At 41.3% G+C, this 25,191-nt stretch overlaps 1 protein-coding gene across 1 annotated transcript in view; it reads right to left on the bottom strand.

Moving 5' to 3' along the window:
• LOC116779979 (F-BAR domain only protein 2-like) overlaps positions 1-25,191 on the bottom strand; it is a 214,269-nt gene that overhangs the window by 183,426 nt on the left and 5,652 nt on the right. Inside the window, exons 2-3 of the mRNA XM_032674481.1 lie at positions 20,917-21,008; positions 5,239-5,313 (exon numbers count right to left, since the gene is read on the bottom strand). Of these exons, the coding sequence (XP_032530372.1) occupies positions 5,239-5,313; positions 20,917-21,008 (167 nt within the window). The remainder of the gene's footprint in view (positions 1-5,238; positions 5,314-20,916; positions 21,009-25,191) is intronic.

Raw genomic sequence — 25,191 nt, 5'->3', positions numbered from 1 at the left:
CATGATCAAGAAATCAGGTAAAGGGGGCAGAAGACCTTTGTGGATGAGCAGGGAGCTTCTAGTAAATCTCAAACAAAAGAAAGAAATTTATGGGATGTGGAAAAAGAAACAGGCCACATGGGAGGACCATAGGAACATCATCAGAGTATGCAGGGATGTGATGACGAAGGCCAAGGCCCACTTGGAATTGAATCTGGCAAGGGATATTAAGGACAACAACAAGGGTTTCTACAAGAACATCAGTAGAAAAAGGAAGACTAGGGAAAATGTGGGGTTGCTGCAGAATCAGATGGGTATCCTGGTGACAGAAGACAGAGAAGGTGGAATTACTGAATGCCTTCTTTGCCTCAGTCTTTCCTGCTGAACATGGCCCTCAGGTATCCCGGAGGTAAAAGAAGGCTAGAGAAAGGAAGACTTCCCCTTGGTTGTTCAGTGTTGGGTTAGAGATCAGCTAGAAAGACTTAACACCCATAAATCCATGGGCCCTGATGGCATGCACCCATGTGTGCTGAGGGAGCTGGCAGATGTTGCTCTGCCTCTGCCTCTCTCCATCATCTTTGAAAAATCATGGAGAATGAGAGAGTTGCCCAATGACTGAAGGAAGTCCAATGTTACTCTCATATTCAAAAAGGGCAAGAAGGAGGACCTGGGAAACTACTGGTCAGTCAGCCTCACCTCTATCCCTGGAAAGGTGATGGAACAGGTCCTTCTGGAGGTCATCACCAAGCATGTAAAAGAAAAGAAGTTCATCAGGAGTAGTCAGCATGGATTCACCAAGGAGAAATCATGCTTAACCGATCTGACAGTCTTCTATGATGACATGGTACGATGGGTGGACGAGGGGAAAGCAGTGGATGTTGTCTACCTTGGCTTCAGCAAGGCTTTTGACACTGTCTACCATAACATCCTCTTAGATAAAGCTCAGGAAATGTGGGTTAGATTAATGGACAGTGAGGTGGATCAAGAATTGGTTGAATGGCTGAGCTCAGAGGGTTGTGATCAGGGGAGTAGAATCCAGTTGGAGGCCTGTAGTCAGTGGCATTCTCCAAGGATCAATACTGGGTCCAGTCTTATTCAACTTGTTTCTCAGTGACCTGGATGAAGGGATAGAATGTACCCTCAGCAAGTTTGCTGATAATACAAAACTGGGGGGAGTGGCTGATACACCTGAAGACTGTGCTGCCATTCAGTGGGACCTTGATAGGCTGGAGAGTTGGGCAGAGAGAAACCTAATGAGGTTCAACAAGGGCAAGTGTAGGCTACTGCACCTGGGGAGGAATAACCCCAAGTACCAGTACAGGTTGGGGGTTGACCTACCAGAGAGCAGTTCTGCAGAGGAGGACCTGGGAGTCTTGGTGGGTGACAAGCTGATTATGAGCCGGCAGTGTGCCCTTGCAGCCAGGAGGGCCAATGGTATCCTGGGGTGCATCAGGAAGAGTGTGACCAGCAAGTTGAGGGAGGTGATCCTGCCCCTCTACTCGGCCCTAGTGAGGCCACATCCGTTCAATTCTGGTCTCCACAGTACAAAAAAGACAAGGAGCTACTGGAGAGGGTCCAGCAGAGGCCACAGAGATGATTAGGGGCCTGGAGCATCTGTCTTATGAGGAGAGATGGCAGGAGTTGGGCCTGTTTAGTCTAGAGAAGACTGAGAGGGGATCTCATTAACGCATATAAATATCTCAGACAGGTGTCTTGGTTTAAAGACAATATATTTGGGAGGCAGGAACTCCAATAAGATAAAACCCCTCCCCTTTTATTCCCCTTCCCTAATAGAGCAAAAAACCAAAAATGTGAGTGAAAGTGAAAAAATAACTATTTACTAAAAGGAAATAGCAATAACTACCAAAAAATACAGAGGGGAAAAAAATGGTTTACGCACAAAAGGAAGGACCCACCAAAAACAAGTGGCACCCCACCCCTTGGGAACAAAAAGGGGAAAACCAAAATGGCAAAGGGTCTTTCCTGTCAAGCCACCACCTGTCCGCCCAACCAAACAAAAGAAAACAATGGGAGAACATGGGCTCCAGATGACATAATGGTATGAATATTCATCACTAAATCTTCCTCCAAAATCTGTAACTATAACAGCGTGTGTCAAGAGGATGGTGCCAGACTCTTTTCAGTGGTGCCCAGTGACAGACTGAGGAGCAATGGCCATAAACCAAAACACAAAGAAGTTCTATCTGAACACGAGGAACCCTCTCCATTGAGGGTGGCAGAGCACTGCAACAGGTTGCCCAGGGAGGTCGTAGAGTCTCCCTGTCTGGAGACATTCAAAATCGCTCTGGATGAGTTCCTGTGTAACCCACTCTAGGTGATTCTGCATTGGCAGTGGGGTTGGACTGTGTGATCTCCAGAGGTCCCTTCCAACCCTAAAGATTCTGGGTTTTTTTCTTTGTTGGTTACATTTTTTTTAAAATAGTGGTAAAGTGTAACTGATATGCCTACAGAATTTCAGCTCTGATCCTAAAACTGAAGCAAACAAAAAACACAACAAACTGCTATAAATGCTATTTAATGTTTCAAACGTACTTGACATCTTACTAAACTTTTCAGTGTTCTATGTTTTACCTGTGTTGACCCTATTGAGTAAAACACAGCAAAATTAACTTATTCTTCTCCATCATCAACAGAACAATGACAAATGGTATTCCTAAAGATGATGAAAGAGCAGTTCAAAAAAATTTAACATGTACAGGTATTTTTATGTGCATACCTAAATAGTGAAAAGAAAACAAAAGTTACTTGGCTAGTTGTTGTGCTGAATTTCCCATGCCACCATGAGGCACGGGGGGGAGGGTCGCATGTGCTGGGGTCCTGGTCGTGAACGGGCAGAGGGGGAGATGGGATTTCTGAAGCAGGGGAATGGGAGTTCCCATGGGAAGTGCTGCAGAAGTTTGGAGGGTATAAGAATGGCTGGCAGGATGGGAGTCCCCTCTCTTTTTTCCGTCACTACAGTCAAGGAACAGCTGCATCTCTTTGTCCTGGGACTGTTGTTCACAGGGAGCCGCCGGTAGCTGGTGGAGAACCTGTTTTGCACTTCTGCTTTGCGCATCCCATGCCACTCCGGAACCGTGCTCACTGGACCCCTGCCGTCCTTTGCCTGCTTGTGATAGTTTTCACCCTAGGCCTTCCTGGAGACCAGCTTGTAACCAGGAAGGAACTAGGGAAGTGACTAAGGAAGTATTCCATGCTATTCCTTTACGTAACCTGAGGTATAAATAAAGTTGACCGGAGAGACCTCACTCTCTTCCAATGAGGTTTGGGAACGGTAGGTCCCTGTCTCGGCCTTGCTTATCTGGAACTGAGGCCTACAGTGACTGTTGTTGTCTACCACGCATGAGGGGAGAGTGCTGGGCCACGTCCAGCCGTCCTGCTTTTCTCAAGGGAAGTGGTGAGATTTTAATAGGTTTTTTTTTTATTTTGTTAGCTACTGGGTTTCTCGATTGTGCATGCCTGTTTTGGTTTTGTCCCTTTTTGCCCCTTTTTCCCCATTTTTCCCTTCCCCTCTCCCCATTAATTGGGAGTTATACATAATATCCTTACTGTATATAACTGTATATATGTAAAAATACACATATATTTTGGTATAATTCAGTTGGGTTCTATTCCTTTCAGTTTCTATAATTTTTTTTCCCTTTCCTTTCTTTGCCGAAAAAGGGGAGGGAGGGGAGGAGCTTTTGCTGAGCATTGGAGATTTTGGCAGGAAGTCAGCTCAAACTTGCTCACTGCTGCTGGCTCCAGAGTAGTAGCCATTTCCACTGATCGATACCCTGGCACCCACCCGCACCGTGGCATCTAGAGCTGGTAAGCTCCACCGCCCGCACGGACATTGCCTGCCCCACCCGGGTGCCACCCAGGGACCAAGTTACTAGTGCCTGAGCCACAGCGTCCCTGGAGTCCACCTTGTGCCAGCTTGCTGCCTTTCGATCTGCTGCAACCGCCCGCAGCTCCAACCTGCCAGCTTCCTGCTGCTCGCCACTCCGACCTGCCAGGTTCCCACTGCCCGGTGGGGCACCAACATGCTGCAGGCAGAGCCAGAGTCACTTGCCCATCCCTGCCCCCCGCTGACATTGTGGTCACTTCTATGTGGTAGACACTGCTGTCAGGATCACGTGACTGCGCCAGGACTGCGTCAGTGTGGAAGTGAGTCATTTTTGGGTGGCATCTTCTCTGTTATTGTGTAGTTGTTGTTTTGTTCTGCTTTGTTCTGTTTTTAGTAAACTGTTATTTGTTTCTACACTTTTGCTCAAAAGTCTCTTATATTCAAATTTGCATAATTTTAGGGGGAGGGGTATCTATTCCATCAGAGGTCCTGCCTCCCTGGCATACATTGTCTTTAAAACAAGACACTAGTTAAGTTTTCAGTTGTCTTTCATCATTACAGCCACAGGATTAACCATATGGTAAAGGAAGGTGAGGAACAGATCATTCCTTAGATTCAGATTTTTATACTGCATGGACTTCTCCAGCTATTCTAAAGATACACTCCTACCTCAGTTTCCAGGTCAATGCTGCTGAAAAATAAATACCATGCATAGCCTTTAAAGCACTGATGTTCAAACTAACATGGAGATACAAAACCTTTGAAGAGCAGCAACAACTGGTATCAAATTATCCACTGATGAAAGCTCTCCACATATCTAGATGTGATTACTACAAATAAAATTAATCTTTAGCCTCTTCTAAGAAGTCTGAGCTGTTGGCATAATCTTTCTAATGAAAACAACATTCATTAATCATTCAATTTTTAAAAAAAACATCCTGTGTAAAAATTTTTAATTAAACTATGGAATAAATCTATTGAAAAGTCTCATTCTTAACATGTCCAAGGACAGAGATAACACTTGAAAAAGTAGAAATAATAAAAATAAATAAATTCACCGCTCCATTTGCAGACCATATGTTTTTTCTTCAAATTAATAACCATAGGCTAGGGAGCACAGAATAGAAAGTCACATTCTTTTTTATGTCTGAAAAAACCTCAACTGTAAACACAGAGGAACAGGTAATTCCTCCATGGTGTTGGGTTTTTTGCTTTGTTTTTTTTTTAACTGTTAATAAAGAACTGTACAGTCTTGTTTTTCATAGCTGCATGATATTTTGCATAGCTTCACAGTAACTGAAGAACTAACAATCATTAAAGGTAGCAAAATTATGCTACCTTGAACATCATCAATAAAATAGAATCAAACGATGCTTAACATGCTTAAGTGTTTCTCTCTTCTACACACTTACCCAAGTTGTGTGTAATTGCTCGCTGATTTGGCTAGTTTTGTCATTGACCTTGAATATGCCTCCTCTATCGCAGCCCTGTCAAAGAAAGCAATCAAAAGCATAATTTAAATTTTGAAGATATTTGAAGACAAATGAATATGCACTCTGAAGGCGCAAAGCACAAGAATTTTTACTGTAGCTGAAAATTACTCCATTTTAATAGCCACTCAAAAAGTATATGCAAAACCACAGAAGTAAATTTAAAAAAAAAATAATCTAAGAACACTTGACAGAATGTTGTAGGGAACAGAAACAAATAAAACCTAAGGGCTCAGGACTTGAAAAAGACTTCCAGAATTTCTTCCTTCCTATACTCTGCTGTTCCCTTTTGCCTTTAACATTCTTTAGTAAGAGTCTGAACACAGTGACATAACAATCATCCACCTAACACCGTCTAAATACCAGGGATTTACAGAGCAACAAAATGAAATATATAATGAAAACATTAAAAAACCAAAATGAATGCTTACTGAGCAATCATGGGACAAGAGAAAATAGCCTCAAGTTGTGCCAGGAGAGGTTCAGGTTGATAATCAGGAAGAACTTCTTCACTGAATGGTTGGTCAGGCATTGGAACAGAGTGCCCAGGGAGGTGGTGGAGTCACCATCCCTGGAAGTGTTCAAAAAACAACTGGATGTGGCACTTAGTGCTATGGTTTAGTTGACATGGTGGTGCTCAGTCAAAGGGTGGACTCAATGATCTTGGAGTTCTTTTCCAACCTTAATGATTCTATGATTCCATGTGATACCTTAAGCCCCTAATGGTTTTTATTTTTCTAATACTTGTAAGTTTTATAAGTAGTGGAAGTAGACTCTAAAAGCAGCATCCCTTGCATCCCTTTCCCTGTAGCACCCTTGTTTACACATTCCTTAACCCTCTTACCCCATTCTATGCTCCCTATATCACTCCTACCCCTGAATACAGCAGAAATGTTTAGTCTTTTGTCAAGGCAAGGCCTAGATTGTTGGCAGAACAGCATATCAGGGCCTAAACCACAGAACACGGTCAAAAACTGTCTAACTATGTACCCTTTGTGCTCTGATGATGGTGAAGATGGGATGAACAGAGGGTCCCAAAATACACCCCAGACCCATTTTCAGGGGGTGGACCTGGGGCGGTCCAAAGGCCACAGGGTGGACACATTTGGGATTGGATGGATGGTATTATAAAATGTAACATCTCAGGCACGGCCTGCACGTGTCGTGTAACATCTACTGCCTTGGCAAAATAAACCCTTTCTTATCTCACCCCTAATTAACTGCTCCAGGAGATTTTTTTTCAGCACCATAAATCCCACGGCAACACATGTGTAGCACTTCCAAGGAAAGTATTTTTTTAGATGAAGAAATTAACACACAAAGAGAGCATCCACTAAACAAGCAATCAATTCTAACCCTGATTCTGTTGCTAGGCTTCCGGTTCTGTGCTCAGTTCACTAGGTCAAAGGAAACATCATTCATCTGAGGCTGTTCAGGTATTGTGGGCAGAAGCTCTGTGAATACAGCCAAGTACACTACTCTCAAGGGGCAGTATTCCCCTGTAACTTAGGGAAAAACAAAGAAGAAAAGGATCATAAGCAGAGTAGTTTAAAAATAATTATTATCAATTCAGATGTTTATCAGGAGCAAGAAGAGAGCAGATTATTTTCTCTAAACTAAAAAGGTGGAAAAAATCAGTTACAAAGAAAATAATTTTCATTGCTCAGATAACACAAGAATTTTCAACAAGAGACATTAAACACATAACCAAGGCAAAGTTTAGAGATCCGACAAGCCTGCAACACCTGAATATGACAACAAACACTGGACATTTCAGTCTGTCATAAGTTTGAAAAGAGATGTTGGAATTTTTTCCCAGTGTCACGCCCCCCCCAATCTGTTTCTTCCGGGATGGGGGTGGGGGCGGAGCGAAGAAGCACACACGGGGCAGCGCGGGGAGGGCTGGGAGTCCTTTGTTCGGGAGGCTTTTGGGGTTTTGGTCCTGGATCGGACAGAGCAGGAGCCTGGTTTTTGGCCGCCTCGTTCTCTTTTCCTGAGAGGAAGTTTTTTCCCCACGGGACACCTTGCAGAGGACGACCAAGAGAGAGAGAGACCAACCCATCTCAGAGCGAGGTATTCTGCTTTCAAGACTACCTGTGGGAAAAAGGACTTGTTTTTTTTCATTGCTGGCTGCGAGCAGCTTTTGAACTGCCGGGACAGTCCTGCATTCCCCCCCCCCCCTTCCCCAGGTTGCAGCAGGTTTCTCCCCCCCCACCTGGGGATTTGGGACTTTGTTTTGTTTCTTCTGAAAGTTTTTGATTGCACCATTTGTTGTTTATTCAGATTTTGTTAATAAAAAGCTGTTTCTTTTCCTTTTCCACACTTCCACCTGAAGTCTCTTAATTTTTAAGTTGTAATCTTGTTAAACTAAGACACAGTCATAATTTATGAAAGCATGAGGTTTGTGAACAGCAAAATTAACATCAGCTAGGACACCAAACTACAGAATGCTACGTTCACTCCCAGACCCTTTTTCACTTCATCCCATATTTCCTTTCTGGCCGGATAAACAACGACATGAGATGTACCTGGTTTTGAACTGTCCACAGGCTAGGTGGCTGGCCAACATACACACAAACTCAGTAGCCTGCTGTCTCTCGAAATGAGTAACATATAATTACAACTGCCTTTCCCTTAAATGGCACAACTAATTTGGGTTCTTATTCTCTACCTATATCCTCATTTTTTAAAAAATCTTTGCTACTTTTGACCCAATTTGATGGAAAAGCAGAGGTTGCAAAGTTTTGTGAAAGCTATATGGGTGGATAGAGAACAAGTAGTAAGAAACAGCAGGACTACATAAACCTAGCCTATAAATATAAGTATCTGCAACAAATGGATCTACCTGACTGCACAGTGTGTGATTCATCTGCCAAAGGCAGAACATTCAGGTATGCAGTGATGAAAGAAATGCACAGAGGCATTCAAGTAGTTTTCTTCTTAAAGAAGTCAGCTAAGATTTCAAAACACTAGACACTGAAAATACATTAATTATCCCCTTCATATTTAAAGACAGCTTCAAAGAATCACATCTATTTAACAGTCACATATTGTCCCTATACAGCAAGAGGGGTATGGTTTTTTACTCAAGTCCTGAATTTAAACCCATGAAGTCTTTGGAGATCAAGACCTTTAATGAGACTTGTTTCCTAATAAGAAAAAAAGAGGATAATATATTTTCTTGTTTTGTAGTGTATGAGTTTCTATACACGTACCACAAATAGCCAAAAAAAAAATCAATGTGAAATTCTTCCTGATGTGTTTTTTCTGCAGCTCATGAGGAGTACATAAGACACTTCTTGGGAGGGAGAGGGGAGGGAAGTCGAACTCACAGAAATAACAATGAAAGAAATATTAAGAATTACCACAAAATCTCCCTTCTCTCCATTTAGGGTCAAAAGAGCTACTTTGAGTCCAAGGCAGTATAGGTTGAACCCTGAAAAATGTCTCACCCTTTAAAGACACAAAATATGCAGTCCAACTTTAGCTTTCTATGTTTGCTTTCTCTAGTTTAAAACCCACATATTTCCTCCAAAAGCTTGTTACAAAATTCAAGCTGTTGCTCTTCTTTAACACTGCAGTCTAAGAATGAACTACAGTACAGATGTTTATAAACAGGTTTCCAAATCTTTCAGGATTTCAGAAAGTTTCATTCTTTTGGTAAGCTTTATCTTCTGAAAGAAAAATCACAAACCCACTTATTCCTTCCAATTTTGTTAAGTATGCTTCCTGTGAAAATTTCATGTTTGAGAAGGCCTTTAGGCAACATTTATTCTGTCCAAACAATGTTTTCTATCTTAAAAGTATGTCTCCACAAATAAAAAAAAAACATAAAAAACCTCCTTTCCCTCAATATTAATTCCATATAAAGTTATACTATTTTATATAAATAAACTACAGGTCTTATTTATTGTATTAGCATAAAACATGTCTCAGGATGTTATTTGTATTCTCAGGTGTTTAAAAGCTCTTCATCCACAATTTTATTATCATAGTAGTACCCATCCTGCATACTACTACATTTTCTGATGACTATTGATTAAAATCTTTTTCCTACTTAAGTGGCTGAAATGAACATTTCTTTGCTCCCACAGCCCGGAAGAATTATTTTCCTGAAGCTGCAACTGCTTCTTTTTGTTTGTAAGCAGAAAAATTCAAGAGAACACAACAGTACTTCGAGTTCAAAAATCACTCAAACTCCAGCTTTTGCCCTGTTGCATCTACAAATGTTGTCTAAGGATTTTTTATTGATTTTATTTTTCTTCATTCCTCCCCTTCTCTCACTTGCTGCTGAAAATATTTATATTCTACTTCAGTGTTTTAGCTAGCTCTGTGGAAGAGATCATACCGATATACTACAGATTCATAACAAAGTCCAAAAAAAGGTAACTGTATGTTTCCAGAAGGTGTGGCAAAAGCATTCTTAAACATTATGTTGATGTGACCTTGTCCTGGTTTCAGCTGGGATAGAGTTAATTTTTTCTCAGTAGCTGGTACAGTGCTGTGTTTTGTATTCAGTAGAGAATAATGTTGATAACACACTGATGTTTTGGTGGTTGCTAAGTTGTGTTTATCCTAAGTCAAGGCAACAAAATCAAATATGTTTGTAATGAAAACATTAAAAAAGCCAAACTGAATGCTTACTGAGCAATCACATTTGTTATGATCCGATTATTAAAAGATGCCTCTGTCTGAATTAAGGTGCAAATGAGACCATATGCCAAAGTCAATAGTACAGATTTTAATTACAGTAAATGTGAGGTAGAGAGATAGAAAGAAATAGGAAAGGGGAGGGAGACAGAGATCAAGCAGAGATATTCACCACCCGGGGATCTAGATTGCATCCCATTGGTCCTTCTTCTTCTGGTCTTCTCAGTGGTTGGGGTCTTGGAGTCGTTCTTCTGGGGTGTCACCTTTATATAGCCCAAGTTCCAGGTATCCACAGGGCATAGATGCTGTTCCCATAACTTGGGATGGCACGTATATAAGCAGTTGCTTCCTTTCCCACAGTTTGCCACAGTGGGAATTTTTGTCTGGATGCATTAACTAGGGTGAGCTAACCAGACTTCACCTCCAATAGACCTGGAATTAGTGCCTTTCTGTTACAAGTTCCTCTCTTCTGTGCTTATCTCAAGTTCCTGCTGTGGTGGCTTATGTTATGGCAAGTTCCTTCTGTGGCCTTGACAATGTTTAGGGCAATTGTCATCTTTAAGTGTCTTACACCACCTTGTGGCTTAAACACTGTCTTCCAGGGACTTTTACTCAGTTCATGGGTTGTCCATGGGGGTGATGCATACATAGAAAAGACAGAGGAGAAAAGACAGGAACAGCAGAAGAAATTACACAAGTAATCATACAGTGTACAATAGCTATCCCAATCATTAAAAATACAAATCCAATTGCAATCATCAATCCAATTCTCACTAGCCACTGCCCCCACCCCATGAGTCCCGAGGATCAAAATACAGACATCAGCCAGGAACTGGGGTTTACTCCTTGAGGCCAATCTTTGGGTTGGAGTGATTGGAAAAGTTCCGATGTTTGATCAGCGATTTCTTTCATTTTAGCTTTGGCTTCTTCAGTTGATAATGTTGCATTGTGAATGGTAATATTACAGTAAGATTTTACATTCCACATACCCATTGTTCCTTTAATAATAACATATCTAACACCAACCAGTTTTGTAAAGCCATTTTCGACACTTGATGGACTTGCAAGTTAAGCTCTCTGAATGCATACCTGGTCCAATTATGTACCTGCCATGTAATATTTTCCAAGGCCCATTGGTGTTGTGTGCTAACTATAGAAGGCATAAAAATTATTTTAAACCCCAAAGCTTTTTTTTGCCCCACCGTATAATAATCACATATATTATTGATCCATTCTCGGCTTTGTTCAGGAGAACTTAGATTCCGATGTATCCTTCCCGCTAATGAATAATGAAAGACGCAATTTGGGCAAATGGATGGGAGTACTATCCCGCACCTTAGTGAGTTAGGAACATCCCCAAGTGGTGCAGTATAGCTGCTCGTCTTGCAGGTCCAGGTGTCCATTAAGTACATTTGGGGCTTGAAATTAGCCATAGAATTATACCATGAAAAATTAACTTTTAGTACATATGGTGCTTTGCTACCTTAATAGGTGATTGACAAGGAGCCCTATTAGTTAGGGATTTTGGAATTCAATACATCCCTGGTAATAGTATCTTCAACTAGGCTATCTATGCATACAAGGTTCTTATACAAAATACAAAAAGTTCTCATAAAGAAGGTTCTTATGCAAACACATCCTTATATCAGGCCCATACTCTATTCTCCAGGAGACAGAGTACAGCTATGTTGTGATTTAATTGTGACACAAAACAATAACTGTGGCTTTACTGTTGGTGGGGTCATAAATGAAAATTCCCTTTCAAATTTAGTTGTATTATCCCAGGTTGCTTTTTTCCTTCTTTTTTTAAATTTCAGTAGGCAAATTGCCCTAATCATATTCCTTTACAGTTGCTGCCACAGTAAATTGCACCCACAACTGAGAAGTATGTGTGGTGTGATATCTGAGTTTTGACATGTAACAAGAACTAATAGTTTTTGCAGCGGAATGTACCATAGAAACTACATATAGCTGAGCCAAGTGATTTAAAGGAACTAACCAAGCAAAGAAACAATGAAGAAGGTAACTGAGGCAGCTAGCCAAGCAACATCAAGTTACTCTATAACCAGGTGTATTGTCTTAAAGAAGTTCATAGGCAGTCACTTAAAACTTTGGGGGGCTCCAGACACAGATGACCACTAGAGATCCTCAGTGAAGCCTTTCAGAGACCTTATAAGGATATGTATATATGCTAATAGGTGTTGGGAAATGTCATGAATATGTAACAGGAACGTGGGGAATGAAAAACGAATAATCATGTAATGTTGACATATAAGCTGTAGTGAAAATCCCCCTGCATGCACTTTGGCAAACTGATTACCAGGGCACCCGGCGTGCTGTGATCATGCAGCGTGTCGTAATAAAGAATGCCTGCCTCCTAAAACTCACAAATTGAGACTCAGAGGTTTCTTTTAAGAGCTGATTTTAGGCAACAGGTGTAGAATGTAGTTACCATATTGATTAGAATAGACAAAAGAAGTGAGGTAAAGTTAAAATACTCTCTTAGGACACGTGGTAGAAAACCCAATAGCTCATCAGACGTTCAAGTGGGAATACAAGTCTCTAAATTAATTTGGAATGTCTAATGATTGATGACATATTTGGTTACAGGTGGAGTTGCTTAAGAGTTGGTAAAAGGCTTTTCTGTATTTTATCCATGTCCCACTGCAATCAATGGCTGTCCCTCCTTCTGGTTTAGGAAGGGGGACTCAACCATTTCCCATGTAGCCTTTTGTTTTGTTAAGATTATTTAAAAATTTAGCCAAATCATAATAAGTCTAAAACCTTCTGAAGCAGAACTAGGAAGGTTAATACATATTTGTATGATTCCAAATATGAAAAAAATTCTTGTACCAATTCTCAGGCTAAACTTGATTGAATTTTCTAATTCTCAATTGGTTGAAACAAAATTATACATCCATAAGACAAAAGTAAAAGTTTTTCCCATGCCATTCTTTTTTTTCTAGTAAAAAGACAAAATGAACTCAGCAAAAATCAAACTAACAATACATAAAATGGTCTGTCTTATATAACCCTACTAATATTTTTGTCTCCTAACAAGTCGCTCTTGATGACAACACAAACAAATCATAAACATTAATAAATTGATAATACAAGCAATTATGGGGGCAGTTAAAAGTTCCATTGGTTCCACGCAGCTCGATCTCACCTGTTGGCAGGTGAAAATTCAGCCTACTACAGACCAATTATTAAAAAGAAGGAACAATCCATCTCTGTTGATTCAGTTCCTGTGTCTACCACAAAAGTAACCAAAAAGTTAAAAGGGCCTGAGGGAAAAATGATTATTACATCTTTTGGCTGTTTTATGTGAGCTTTCTCATGTAAATCCACTGGCAGTTACCCCACTCAACTGGTTCCTTTGATCTTCCCTGGGGGAGTACTAGCATCTTTCCTAGACGTAGTGGTTTGAGACCCCCAAAATCCAATTCCCGAGTCCAAGCCCCCCTCCCACAACTCACCCCAGTGTGAGAGGGGTTTTCCAGACAAAGCACAAGACTCAATATGGGAGAAAGGGAATTATATTACAATCATTACATATATACAATCCTAATTATCTTTCCTATGATAAAGCAATATTTACAATGGATCAAATCTCTTCTCCCTCCAATAAAAGTCCAGGAGGGAAGAAGGAAAAGACACTTTCCACGTTCAAGGCAGCAGTCTCTCCTCCTCAATGCAGCAGCTGTAGCTGGATCTCTTTCCAATACACACAAGGGGGTCTCCTCTCGCCCCTCTCAGCCCTTCGACTCCAAGTGAAGATTTCTCTTTCGTGGACTGCGGTTGCAGGTACAGGCTCACTTCACCACGTCATATCACGAAGTGCAGGGGTCTTCGTGACAGTCCCTTTCCTCAGGGGGTTCACCCCTGAGTCAGAACGTCTCAGGCAGCTTTCAGTTGAAAGCCTTTGCCTCAGGAGTTCTACCAGAGCTCCTGTGCTCTGTCTCAGGCTGCCAGCTTGGCAACAGCAGCGGGGGGGGGGGCGGCAAGGTCACTTCCCCTGCATTCCATCTGGCCATCCCGGTCCAGCTTCCAGGACATCTTGAGTTTCTCAGCTCCTCTCTCCAGTACTGCTGCATTCCAAGACTCCCCTCATGTGGGAGTCCACCACCCCTCCTCTCTAGGAGGTGTCTCAAAAGAGGTTTTGGGGGTTTTTGGTTCAGTTCTTACCCCAAAACTCTGTCTGTAGAGCTTAGTTCTCTCTCTCTCTCTCCATTAGAGATCTCTGTCTCTCTGCTTAGTTGCATGTTCTTTCTGCTGCTTCTTCTTATCTCTTGGCTTTCTGCCACAGTTCTTTGCTCACTGCTGCTCCTGCCGCCGCTCCTGTTGCCCACTCACAGTGGAGAAAAACTCCCAGCTTCTCAGTTACAGACCTCGGTCCAGTTTAACACTGTTTCCGAGTTTCTGCAACTGCCAGCCGGGGGCTGGGGGGCTGTGGCCCCCCAGTGGGGCTCCTGCCCCTTCCTCGTGGCTTCACAACATGGCCACTCTCCTCTTCAACCACCTCATCACCCTTCTTTTCCGATCTGCTGTGATATGTTTAAATTTTGCAGGAGCGCTGATTGGGTCAACACCAAGAGAGACACCACCCCCTCGGGGGTTACCATTTTTTTAACTCCAGGGGGAAAACCACTTTTTTTTCCCCACCACACTAGAAAAAGAAAACAACACAAGCTCCAAAAGGAATTTCTCTGGACAAGTTACCCCTTAGTGGTTCAAATTGTTTAACAGCTTGGACTTGATATTTCTCAGGTGGAACCTCAACTTCTATTTCATCAAATGCTTGCGGCACTGCTTTTGTTGCTTCCCCCATCTTTTCAGGAGGGGTCTCCTCTGGTTAGCACAGTGTGGGTTAAAGGCGCATTCAATTGCCTCTCAATAACGTGAGAGGACGAGGAAGTCCAGTGTGTGCCTCAAGGGGATTTGATTTTGGGTGAGAATAGCCAATGAATTAAATTGTATGATGTTAATAACTATCTAACACCGTGTATTACGACCTCTATGGTGGTTACGTGTGTGTCACCTCCCTGAGCACCTCACAGCATCGATCTTAACCACAAGCATTCTGGGGATCTGAGCCTGACTTCCCTCTGATCGTTGCACTTCCACCAATGACAAATGAACTTTGATAAAACTGAACAAGCAGCAGTATGTATGTATGGCCAGTCTTCGCGAACGAAGATTTGGGAAGGGTCTTTGCCCTTCGAGCCTGCGCAGTGGATTTTTTTAGGTGAGACACAGTGTGCGCTGAGCTGAGCCCACCCTTTAATCCTAAGGTTCATCTGCCGGGGCCGAGCAAGCTTGGACGGTGGCAGTGAGGTCCTCAGGACGTAGGTTTGTTTAGAGTGACCTTCTCTTAGATGGATGGCCTTACAGGGCTAACGAGCTCCATCTACCCGGGGGACTCCTCTGACCGGGACCCGAACCCGGGCCGCGGCGGTGAAAGCGCCGCATCCTAACCACTAGACCACCAGCAGTACTGGAATCAGAACTGACTCAAATGTACAGCATGCAACAATCCAACACCTCACACCATCTTTCCTGCTTGAAAGACTGTTATCAAGGATGGAGGACAAAGTCATGGACTAAATGAATTCAATAAACATTTTTGTGGACATTTTATGAACATTTGACAGAGGTGTTCCATAGACTGAGGGAATGATGTCTGCATGTATATCAAAATAGATACATAGAGAAGGTGATGGGGCACTGGGAAGTGTGAGACCTGGCATGACGTAAATGGCATGGAATAAGGGGTAGATATTGTCCTAGTTTCAGATGGGATAGAGTTCATTTCTTCTCAGTAGCTGGTACAGTGCTGTGTTTGGAATGGGAAAAATGTTGTTAATCCACTGATGTTTTGATTATTGCTAAATCATAGTTAGCCTAAATCAAGGAATTTTATTTTTTTTTTGTGTCTCATGCTCTGCCAATCAGGAGGTGCACAAAAGAAAAACTGGGAAGGAGAATAGCCAGGACAGGAGATCTGAAATGGGCAAAAGGATATTCCACACCATAGAACATCATGCTCAGTATATAAACTGGGGGGAGTTACCCAGAATGGGGGTTGATCTGGGTTTGGTAACGGGGTCTAGCATCTGTCCACAGGTGGTGAGCAATTATATTGTGCATAATTTGGTTTTTTTCCTTTCCCTTTTATCATAATTATCATTGGTTACTATAATTATATTTTACTTTGTTTCCCCTTATTAAACTGTTCTTATCTCAACCTACAAGTTTTACTTTTGATTCTCCTCCCCATTCCACTGGGGGGGAGGGGTTGAGTGAGCAGCTGCATGGTGCTTAGTGGCCATTGGGCTTAAACTACAACAACTGAGAAAACTTTTTTTAATTACTATGATGAGCAATATATTTTGATTAATTATCAGCAGTTTCTATCAATTTTTTTGTAGATTTGAGAACTCAATGCTTTTTTTTTTTACACAAGATTTTTGACCAAAATCCACACCTTTCTTTGTAGCAATCTCCACAAAACTGGAGTTCCCTAACTTACTACATATTATCCTCATACAACAATTCAAAAGACTAACAAGCAAAACACACGCTTGCTGACCAGTCTGGCATGTATATCTACATTTGTTTTATCAACTGACTTCCCAGAGCATTCTGATGTACTGGTAACACAGTATGAACATCTGAGTAAATTAATTTTCACTGATTTGAAAATCTGTATTTGGAATCTGTTAAGCATTTAAATTGAAATGAATATGTGCATTGCTAATTTCTTCTGATCAAGGACTTTCTTTTTTATGATGCTTATAAACAACTGGTGCAAAAAAATGTTTGAAAGACTTCTGCACAAAAGCCAACAATACCTATTCAGTTCCTAGTTGAGCACAGTGGTTTCTTACACATAAACATTTTAGGTGCTAAATGCACACAAGACAGTTTACCTACAAAATCTTCCAAGTATTTAAAGAAAAAAAACAACAACAAGAACAAAAAAACACTGCAAGGGAATCCCAGTCTTCTTATATGTTAACTCCTTTTAACTCCTAAAACATAATTTCTACATGCTTTATCAAGAATAGAACAAAGATACCTATATTTTAGTAGACAGATATTCTGCCCCAACATTGAGCAGATTGCCTGTCACAAAATTCACTCTTTCAGGAGGCATATCTGAACCTCCTAGAAAGCAATAAATACTGACTAAGTCTTTCCCAATTACGGTAGCAGAATATCTGGACAAAAGGCACTAAAGAACTATAGATCCAAATGTTCCTCAGTTCTTTTAGTACTAGACTACTAACAAACACTCAAAAATGAAAAAGTGAAACACCACAGTTAAAAACTGAATTGGTATTGATTAACTGAACACAGCCAAAGGGGAAACCTGCTCCTTCTAGGGATATCCAGGAGGTTTTTTTCAGATTTCATACAGACATGTCCTTTGTGCCCTAAGCAGTCTGTACATCCAAATATACTCAACTATCTTTCCTCTCTTGCATGCCACTCCTTTAAAATAAAGCAAATATTTTGGTTATTCTTCTGGAGACTTCAGCAATGCTGACTGACCAGCTGACAACTGTATATACTGTTTGACAGTACTCCAATGTTTTGTAAGTATAATCACTAACTCAGATGTGTCTTCTTTACTCAGCAAGCAATTTTCAGTTTACACTCTCCTCTATCTCCATATCTGAATAAAACTGGCCAATATGTTCAGAAGGAATGGAAGGGCAGATATGAAGAAATTGCAAATATACGCAAGTTTAGTTTTCATAGAGAAGAGCTCAGAAAATGAGGTTTAAGTAGTGCATAAAAACACTAGATCTAGGAGATTCCTCATTGCTCACCCACTTACATATTTCTAGCAGAAAAGAATACTGTACAATAATATTCAGACTACAGGAGGGGAACAGATAACTGTGAGCAATATCTCTTCATTTCTTTGCAATAAACAAAAATGCAAAACAATACAGTCAAGACAATCAGACTGTTGCAAAACACTGTTCAAGCACTGCCCAATACAAACTCTTTGAGATCAAGAATTTGACCCACATGAATAAATGTGTGCTACTGAACCATATTTATTTTCTGGGAAATAAGACTGACATACTGCAATAACCTCACAATGGTAGTGGAAGGATGTCACTGCCTAGATATGGGCACCAAATATTAAAATTCCATCTATTTCTTTGAAACTACAAACTATATGCCACAAGGTACCACTAGCTTAGACAGATTGATCAGCAATGAAACCTTAACTTGAAAAGAAGCATCTATTTGCCATTCAAAATTTTTTTTTTATGGCAGCCTGGCATACCTAGATGGATGAAGCAGAGCTGAAGACACAACAGAACAGATCAGATATCATGTTTAATATCTGATGGAGAGAAGCTCACTGGAAAGGACTGAACTTATTGCTGCGGGTCTGCATCACAGAGATATTTTCCAATTCCAGGGTAAGTTGTTCTTAAGGAAGTATACTGAAGCCTTGTCAAATAAATTAAAATTTAGTGCTAAAATTCTAGTGAATCTCAGTGTGTTAACTAGAACTAAAATTTTTCATATATTTGACAAAAAATGCTGTAGATAAGATGGCTGATGGCTGGCTAAACATCTCTGGCATGTCCTGATCTATTCACAAGAAGAAAAACTACATTTCTTGATCTCTCAGAAGCTTCAGTTAAAACACTTTTAATATGTGGAGAAAGGTCCACATATCTATTGATTGTAAAGGCACATCTCATTTAAAATTTCATTTGAAGAAACTGATGGAATGAAAAATAAACTAGAATGCCACATTCTTTTTGCTAGTAATTTTGCATAGAATGAACTGTCAAGTTTTATTTATGTCATGATAATAAAACAGAATCCAAGACAGATATAGAATCAAGTTATTTTTACCCATTTACATAAGACCTTTAACCTCAGGATCAGTATTAATAAAATGGAGCATGCCCAAAGAATACAATGTAACAGAGATAAGAAGAAGAGTGAACAAGCAAACTTCTGATCTAAATATGGAGATAAATCAAAACACAATGGATATAAAACTAATAAAATTACATGTGTCCAGGTGATGTACAGCTTAAGTCTATGACTTATTACTATATACATATATTTAAAAAAAAGACTGATTCCAAGAATTAAAGCAGGTTTTAAAGGAAAGATCCAGGCATACACAAAGATAACACAAGGCAAAGTTTTTTAACAGTCAATATTAAAAGCAGTTTAAAAAAATATACCATTTTTAGCAGCCTGTGAAGCCCTAAACATTTCATACTAAGCATCAAGAGCATAATGCCCCTCAACTAAATCCGAACACCTGTCTGGTTTCATAATGTGTTCTCTGGAATCATGATGCCTCAGAGCTTTTTGGATTTTTTAACTTTTGTAGATTTCAGTAGTAGTTGTGTAGTAAATGTACATTTTAATGTAGCTGTATTGTATCCCTTACCCTTAACATAGCAGTTTACACATACCCAACCCTGTTACCCCATTTCATATCAATCCCTCTAAATTCCCTTAGTGCGTTTAGTCTTCTTTTCAAGGTAGAATTGCAGAAAAACACGTCTGTTTAAGAACATCGCACCCTAGGCCTGGACCAGGAGTTATCACACAGACGCAGCAACCTTCAAGCCCAGAACTTTGGAGGAACTCCAAGGACTGTACGTGCTTTGAAGAAGATGAAGATGTGGAAGAAGGGGTCCCACACGCCCCCAGACACAGGGGCGTATCGGGGGGCAGAAGCGGGGGGTGGATAGATCTGGGATTGGATGGACCTTATTATAAAATCATAGAACCACTGTCTGGGTGCGCGTGCGTCGTGTGTATTCCCCTGGGTCTGAGGCCTGATTAAAGAACCCGTTTTTTTTATCTTGTCTTATACACTAAATTGACCTGGATTCTTTTTCTCCGTGGTCTCTTTAGGCAACACAGGGATTCTTGAAACAACATTCCTTGGTTTGTGTTGTTCTTCCAATAGGAGACTGCCCATCACATATGGCCTCTGGAATTCACCTATTTCACTTAGTGGAAAGATTTTTGTCATTGTCTCCATTTCAACTCAGAAACTATGCAAATGTCAGTGTCACTGAGTACCTGCCAGACCCATGATAGTTACATTTTGTGGAAATTTTTTTAAAAAATTCTTCATCGAGGTCTATTTTGGGCTAAAACTGAAATTTTGATGAAAAATTTCAGAAAACAAAAGTTGGTTATTTTGACAGCTTTTACTGCAAGAAACATTCATTGAAACAGGTCCTCAATTAGCCTCTTGCAAGTTTTTTCCATCCATCATCTGGTATCAGTAACTAAATAAGACAAAATTCTGAAGTGGACGTATCATTAATTTCATCCAGAACAGAAATTCTTATGTTCAAAGTAGCAGCAGCAGTCATCTTCTATAAAGAACATCTGTTTAGGAAGTTGTCACATTTGCAGATTTCAGTTGTCCTTTCCATACCATAAAGAACAACCTGGGTTATTTTTTGCAAATTATTTTCTTGTCCATAGATATCATTCCCTTTTCTTTAACCAACCTAGTTTCTCAATACCTTAATCAAGAAGGATAATTTTTAAGATCATATTAGAACTTGTTAATACCCTAATTCTATATCTGTGGTCAAATTTTTTCTACTTAACTTATTGTTTTTCTTCCAAACACAATGAAAAATTGCGATTAATTTAAATAAACTGTGACATTTCTGGCTTTTTACTCTTGTTTTTTAATTCAAACCTAAAAATTAGAAGCTTGTTATTAGAAATCACTGTTCAGTGACTTAGAAATCACTATTCAGTTCTCAGCGAATGGAATAAACCTAAATGTTCTCATAGGACATGAGATTTTAAAATGCTTGCCAATTTTTGTTTTGCATGTTACTGTAATACATAATGATAAACTTAAATAAAAACCACAAAAGGTATATTAAAGAACCAGGATTAGCAAGGATGAATACTTACCTTTCTCTTATAAATTCTGCCAAGTCTTTTGTTGACAAGTGTCCATGTTTCATGTTGTGATAGAGGACATCAAAGCCATTGTTCCTTTCCCCCTAAAGATTAATAACAAAAAGAAAGCAGAACTATGAAACATAACATGTTAAAACAATTACAGAATATAGAACCTATGCATTTTAATAACTGATCAAGTTTCATGAAGTAAATGATTTCTAATGCTTCGGCTTTTTTACCAATTGCTATTAGTTCTCTTCAATCTCTTATATGTAAAACAAACTACCCTTTGAATGACAACTCTTTGATCACATATTTCTAGACTATATTTAAAGCCATTTATTCTCTAGATTTCTATGGGTGTTCTTTCACTTCTCATCTTATTTAATGCATACTTAATACTGTATTCCCTCTTCATTCCCTCATATTTTTCATTATTTCCCATGAAGTAAAATTCGCACCTCTTCGATTCTTCATATATCAGGGATATTTCTCTTGGTTTTGTAAAACTGGTAAAAATCACTAACTTCTTCCTTCTCATAGGTAACTCCCCTTTGTCTATTCTTTACTTTTAAAGTTTAAAACACTTTCCAATCAGTAAGGCATATTTCACAATTAAAACTGAGACACTGCCCTAAAAACTGATTAATAAACTCAGCCAGCTTATCATCTCTGGCACCATGGTGACCTTCCCCCCCAAACAGAAGAAAGCAACAATAAATGAAAGGAAGGCGAGGCAAGCCACGGCATAACAACATTGCTACCATAAGAATTTTCCTGTCAAACTATCCATTGCTCTCCTGCCCATCTCTTCCCCAATGACCTGAGGCATCATGGGCCCACTGAGCCAGAAATAATTCACCCTTATGTTGCCAGTCCAGATCCACCTGAGACACTTTAATCTTGGCAGCTCGATCCGCCTGTCCATTGTTGCCATGTTTGTCAGTAACCCCACTCTTGGATACGTGTGCATCTACATGACGTACTTTTACAGCCAACTTCTCTACCTGGGCAGCGATGTCTTGCCACAATTCAGCAATATTGATGGTGGCACCACTTTGCAGTTTTGGACTCCAGTTCGTACTGAAGTTCCAGCATGTCCAGCACGGCAGCACTTAGTGGTGGTGTGACTTTGTTCAGGCCATGATAATCTACCATCAGTCTCCACTCTCCATTGGACTTGCGCACTGCTCATATAGGACTATTAGAGTCTTGCTGACCACTCCCTGGCTCTCCAGTTCACAAATTATCTCATGGATGGGGGTCACAGAGTCCTAGTTGGTGCGGTATTGTTGATGGTGCACTGTGGTGGTAGCTGTTGTTCTTTGACCCTCAGCAGAGGTGTCTTTTGAGAGGCCAGGCAAGGTATTCAACAGTCTAATTTCCTCTGTCTCCACAGCAGCTATCTCAAAAGCCTAACAATGGCCTTTTGGGTCCTTGAAATACCCTCTCCTGAGGTAATCTATGCCAAAGATACACAAGGCCTCTGGGTTGATCACAAAGGGGTGTTTTTGCCATTCATTCCCAGTCAGGCTCGCTTCAGCTTCCAGTACAGTCAGTTGTTGGGATCCCCCTGTCACCCCAGAAATAGAGATGGATTCTGCCCCTACATATCTTGATGGCATCAGGGTACATTGTGCGCCGGTGTCAACTAAAGCCTTATACTCTTGTGGGTCTGATGTGCCAGGCCATTGGATCCACACAGTCCAATAGATCCGACTGTCCCTTTCCTCCATCTGTCTGGAGGCAGGGCCCCTCTAGTTCTGGTCATAGTACTCGTTGCTCACTTCTCGTAAATATGAATTGGAACTCCCTTCAAGAGGATCAAAAGGAACATCAGCCCTCCTATTCTGTCTGAGGACTTGCCCACTGGAAACTGGAGTGGCATTTATCCTTGAAGAATTTCCTGTTGTGGTTCTTCCTTTCAACTCACATACCCGTGTTGCTAGGGCAGAGGTGGGTTTTCCATCCCACTTCCTCATGTCCTCTCTGTGGTCATGCAGGTAAAAACAGTGGTTAGCTTGTGGTGTGTACCCTCTCTCTCGAGCAGAGGAGCATTTGCTCCCAATAGCAGAGACTCTGGTCCATACTGACAGGGCATGGGACATTTCCTCTCTAGCTTGCTCGAGCCTTTTGAATCTGTCTGCAGTCTTGGACAGTCTTTCCACAGCCGAGGCCCAGATCAATAGGGAGGAAAAAAAGATGATCTTCATATCGCCAGAATCAGGTACCTGAAGCACTGTTTGTTCTTCTTTCATTGACAGCAATGCCAATGAGTTGACATACAATGATGGCATACTCCATACAAACTCCCACCACATGGATTGTGTACACTGAACCTCATCTGGATCTACAGGGGACTGCTCATTATTTGAATCCCTATAGATTATCTCCAGCACAGCTATTTCTCTCACGTACTGGATACCTTTCTCCATGGTGTTCGACCTGCCTGGACGCACTGCTAGGTCATCCTTGAGAGAATGCTTTTCCCTCACACTTGACAGGAGCTGCCTCCAGAGGCTGACTTTGTCCTCTTCCCAATCCCCTTGCCAATGCCCACATCCTGGGACAGGGATCGCAGTTGCTTGGCTTCACTACCATCTAGTTTCATATCGTGGGCCACGATATCCCAGCATCAGAGTAGCCAGATGTTATGATCTGGTTATTAAAATTATTAGAAATGCCTCTGCCCGAATTAAGGTGCAAACGAGACCAAATGCCAAAGTCAATAATATGGATTTTATTTAACAGTAAATGTGAGGTAGAGAAAGAGAGATAGAAAGAAATAGGAAAAGGAGGGGGGAAAGAAAGAGAGTGACAAAGAGATTAAAATAGAAAATGTATCACCATTCTATGGAACTCAGTGGCATCCTGTGGGGTTCTGTTCAGCTGGTCTTCTTGGTGGTGAGGGTCTCACAAAACATAGAGTCCAATGGATTAATATACATTCAGGAGATGCCCAGGAACCTCCCTGGGGGGGAAGGGGGGAGTAAGCTTTGCAGTCTCTAGTGACAGATTCCGGATTTGTTGCATAACTTGGATCACGTGCAGTCCTCTGGTGGTGGAAGGTCTCAGGAATTCGGGGGAGGAGAGAGGGGGAGCATTTTGGGGGTCTTTGATGGTTTATGACCCCTTCTCAGCTGCCTCTCACGTGAATGTCCCGTGTGTACGTGGTCTTCCCAGAGCAGGGGGGTTTACTCCTTTGGTTTGGTGTGGAGAGATTTCACCATCATACATCCAAAACCCTTCACCTCCACCACCCCATGACCCTTGTTCACTTCTCCTCAGACCTGAGATAATTTGACAATAGTCTTATCTCAAGTTCCCAGTCCCGGTCCAAATTCCAGTCAGGAGGCATCTTCATCTTCGGGAGGTGGGGGTGCTTCAGTGGTCCCAGAGAGGCAGCTGGTTCTTTGCAGTTTGACAAAAAGTCTTTCTATGATTTTGACAATGTTTAAGACATTCAGTCTATCACACCAGGTCACCAGGGGCTCACCCAGATGACAGCTGAAATCTTTTTGCATATCTCGAAGTTCACCTGGAGATCAGGTGATTATCTCTGGCCCTGCCTCTTCCTCCTGTTGTGAGGGCCCTGCTTCCTTTTCATCCCTCATTATGCAAACTGATTTGGTCTTGGATTTCTTCTTCTGTATAGGGGTGAGTGCTACTGGCGAGTTGTTCCTCTGGTTCAGCTGCAGTTTGAGTGGCCAAGGTGCCTGTTGGTCTGCTTTCCTCCTCCTCCCCCTGAGGGTGCTGTCTAGTGATGAGCAGTGTCCAATAAATAGTAGCCAGGGCCCAGCATGTTGCATAACTTTATGCCTCTCTGGAGCTGCCACAGCATTTTTCTCCCACATATTTTATCACTTTAACAGGGTCCTGTAGTTGTTCAGGGGTGAACTTCCAAACCATTGGAGCAGAGAATTTCGCCAAAAACTGGCCCACGTCCTCCCACATTCCATGCCACTCATAACTATCCTCCCTCAGAGCAGATCTCTGAAAGGCCTTTCTAGAAATCTCTTTCGCAACTCTAAACATGGTGTGGACTGCACTGAGGAGACCTGGCAGACATAGCAATAAGAACATGCTTTCCTTAACATCCAAAGGGAATTCGAAATTCTCAAAAGCTGTTGTAACAGGCCTGAAGGAGGAAAAGGGGGTGAAAAGCTGGGGAAAAACATCTTCCCCTGTTCCCCCCACAGGCTGGGTACTATTATTAATGGACTCCCAAAGGTCACGCCTGAGGTAAGGGTAGGAGAACAACACTGAATACACATCCCAAATGAC

Source organism: Chiroxiphia lanceolata, chromosome W, assembly GCF_009829145.1.
Source record: "Chiroxiphia lanceolata isolate bChiLan1 chromosome W, bChiLan1.pri, whole genome shotgun sequence".
In the NCBI taxonomy this organism is placed as follows: Eukaryota; Metazoa; Chordata; class Aves; order Passeriformes; family Pipridae; genus Chiroxiphia; species Chiroxiphia lanceolata.
The sequence above is the reverse complement of the archived record's forward strand: the minus strand, read 5'-3'. Positions and strand labels throughout refer to the sequence as shown.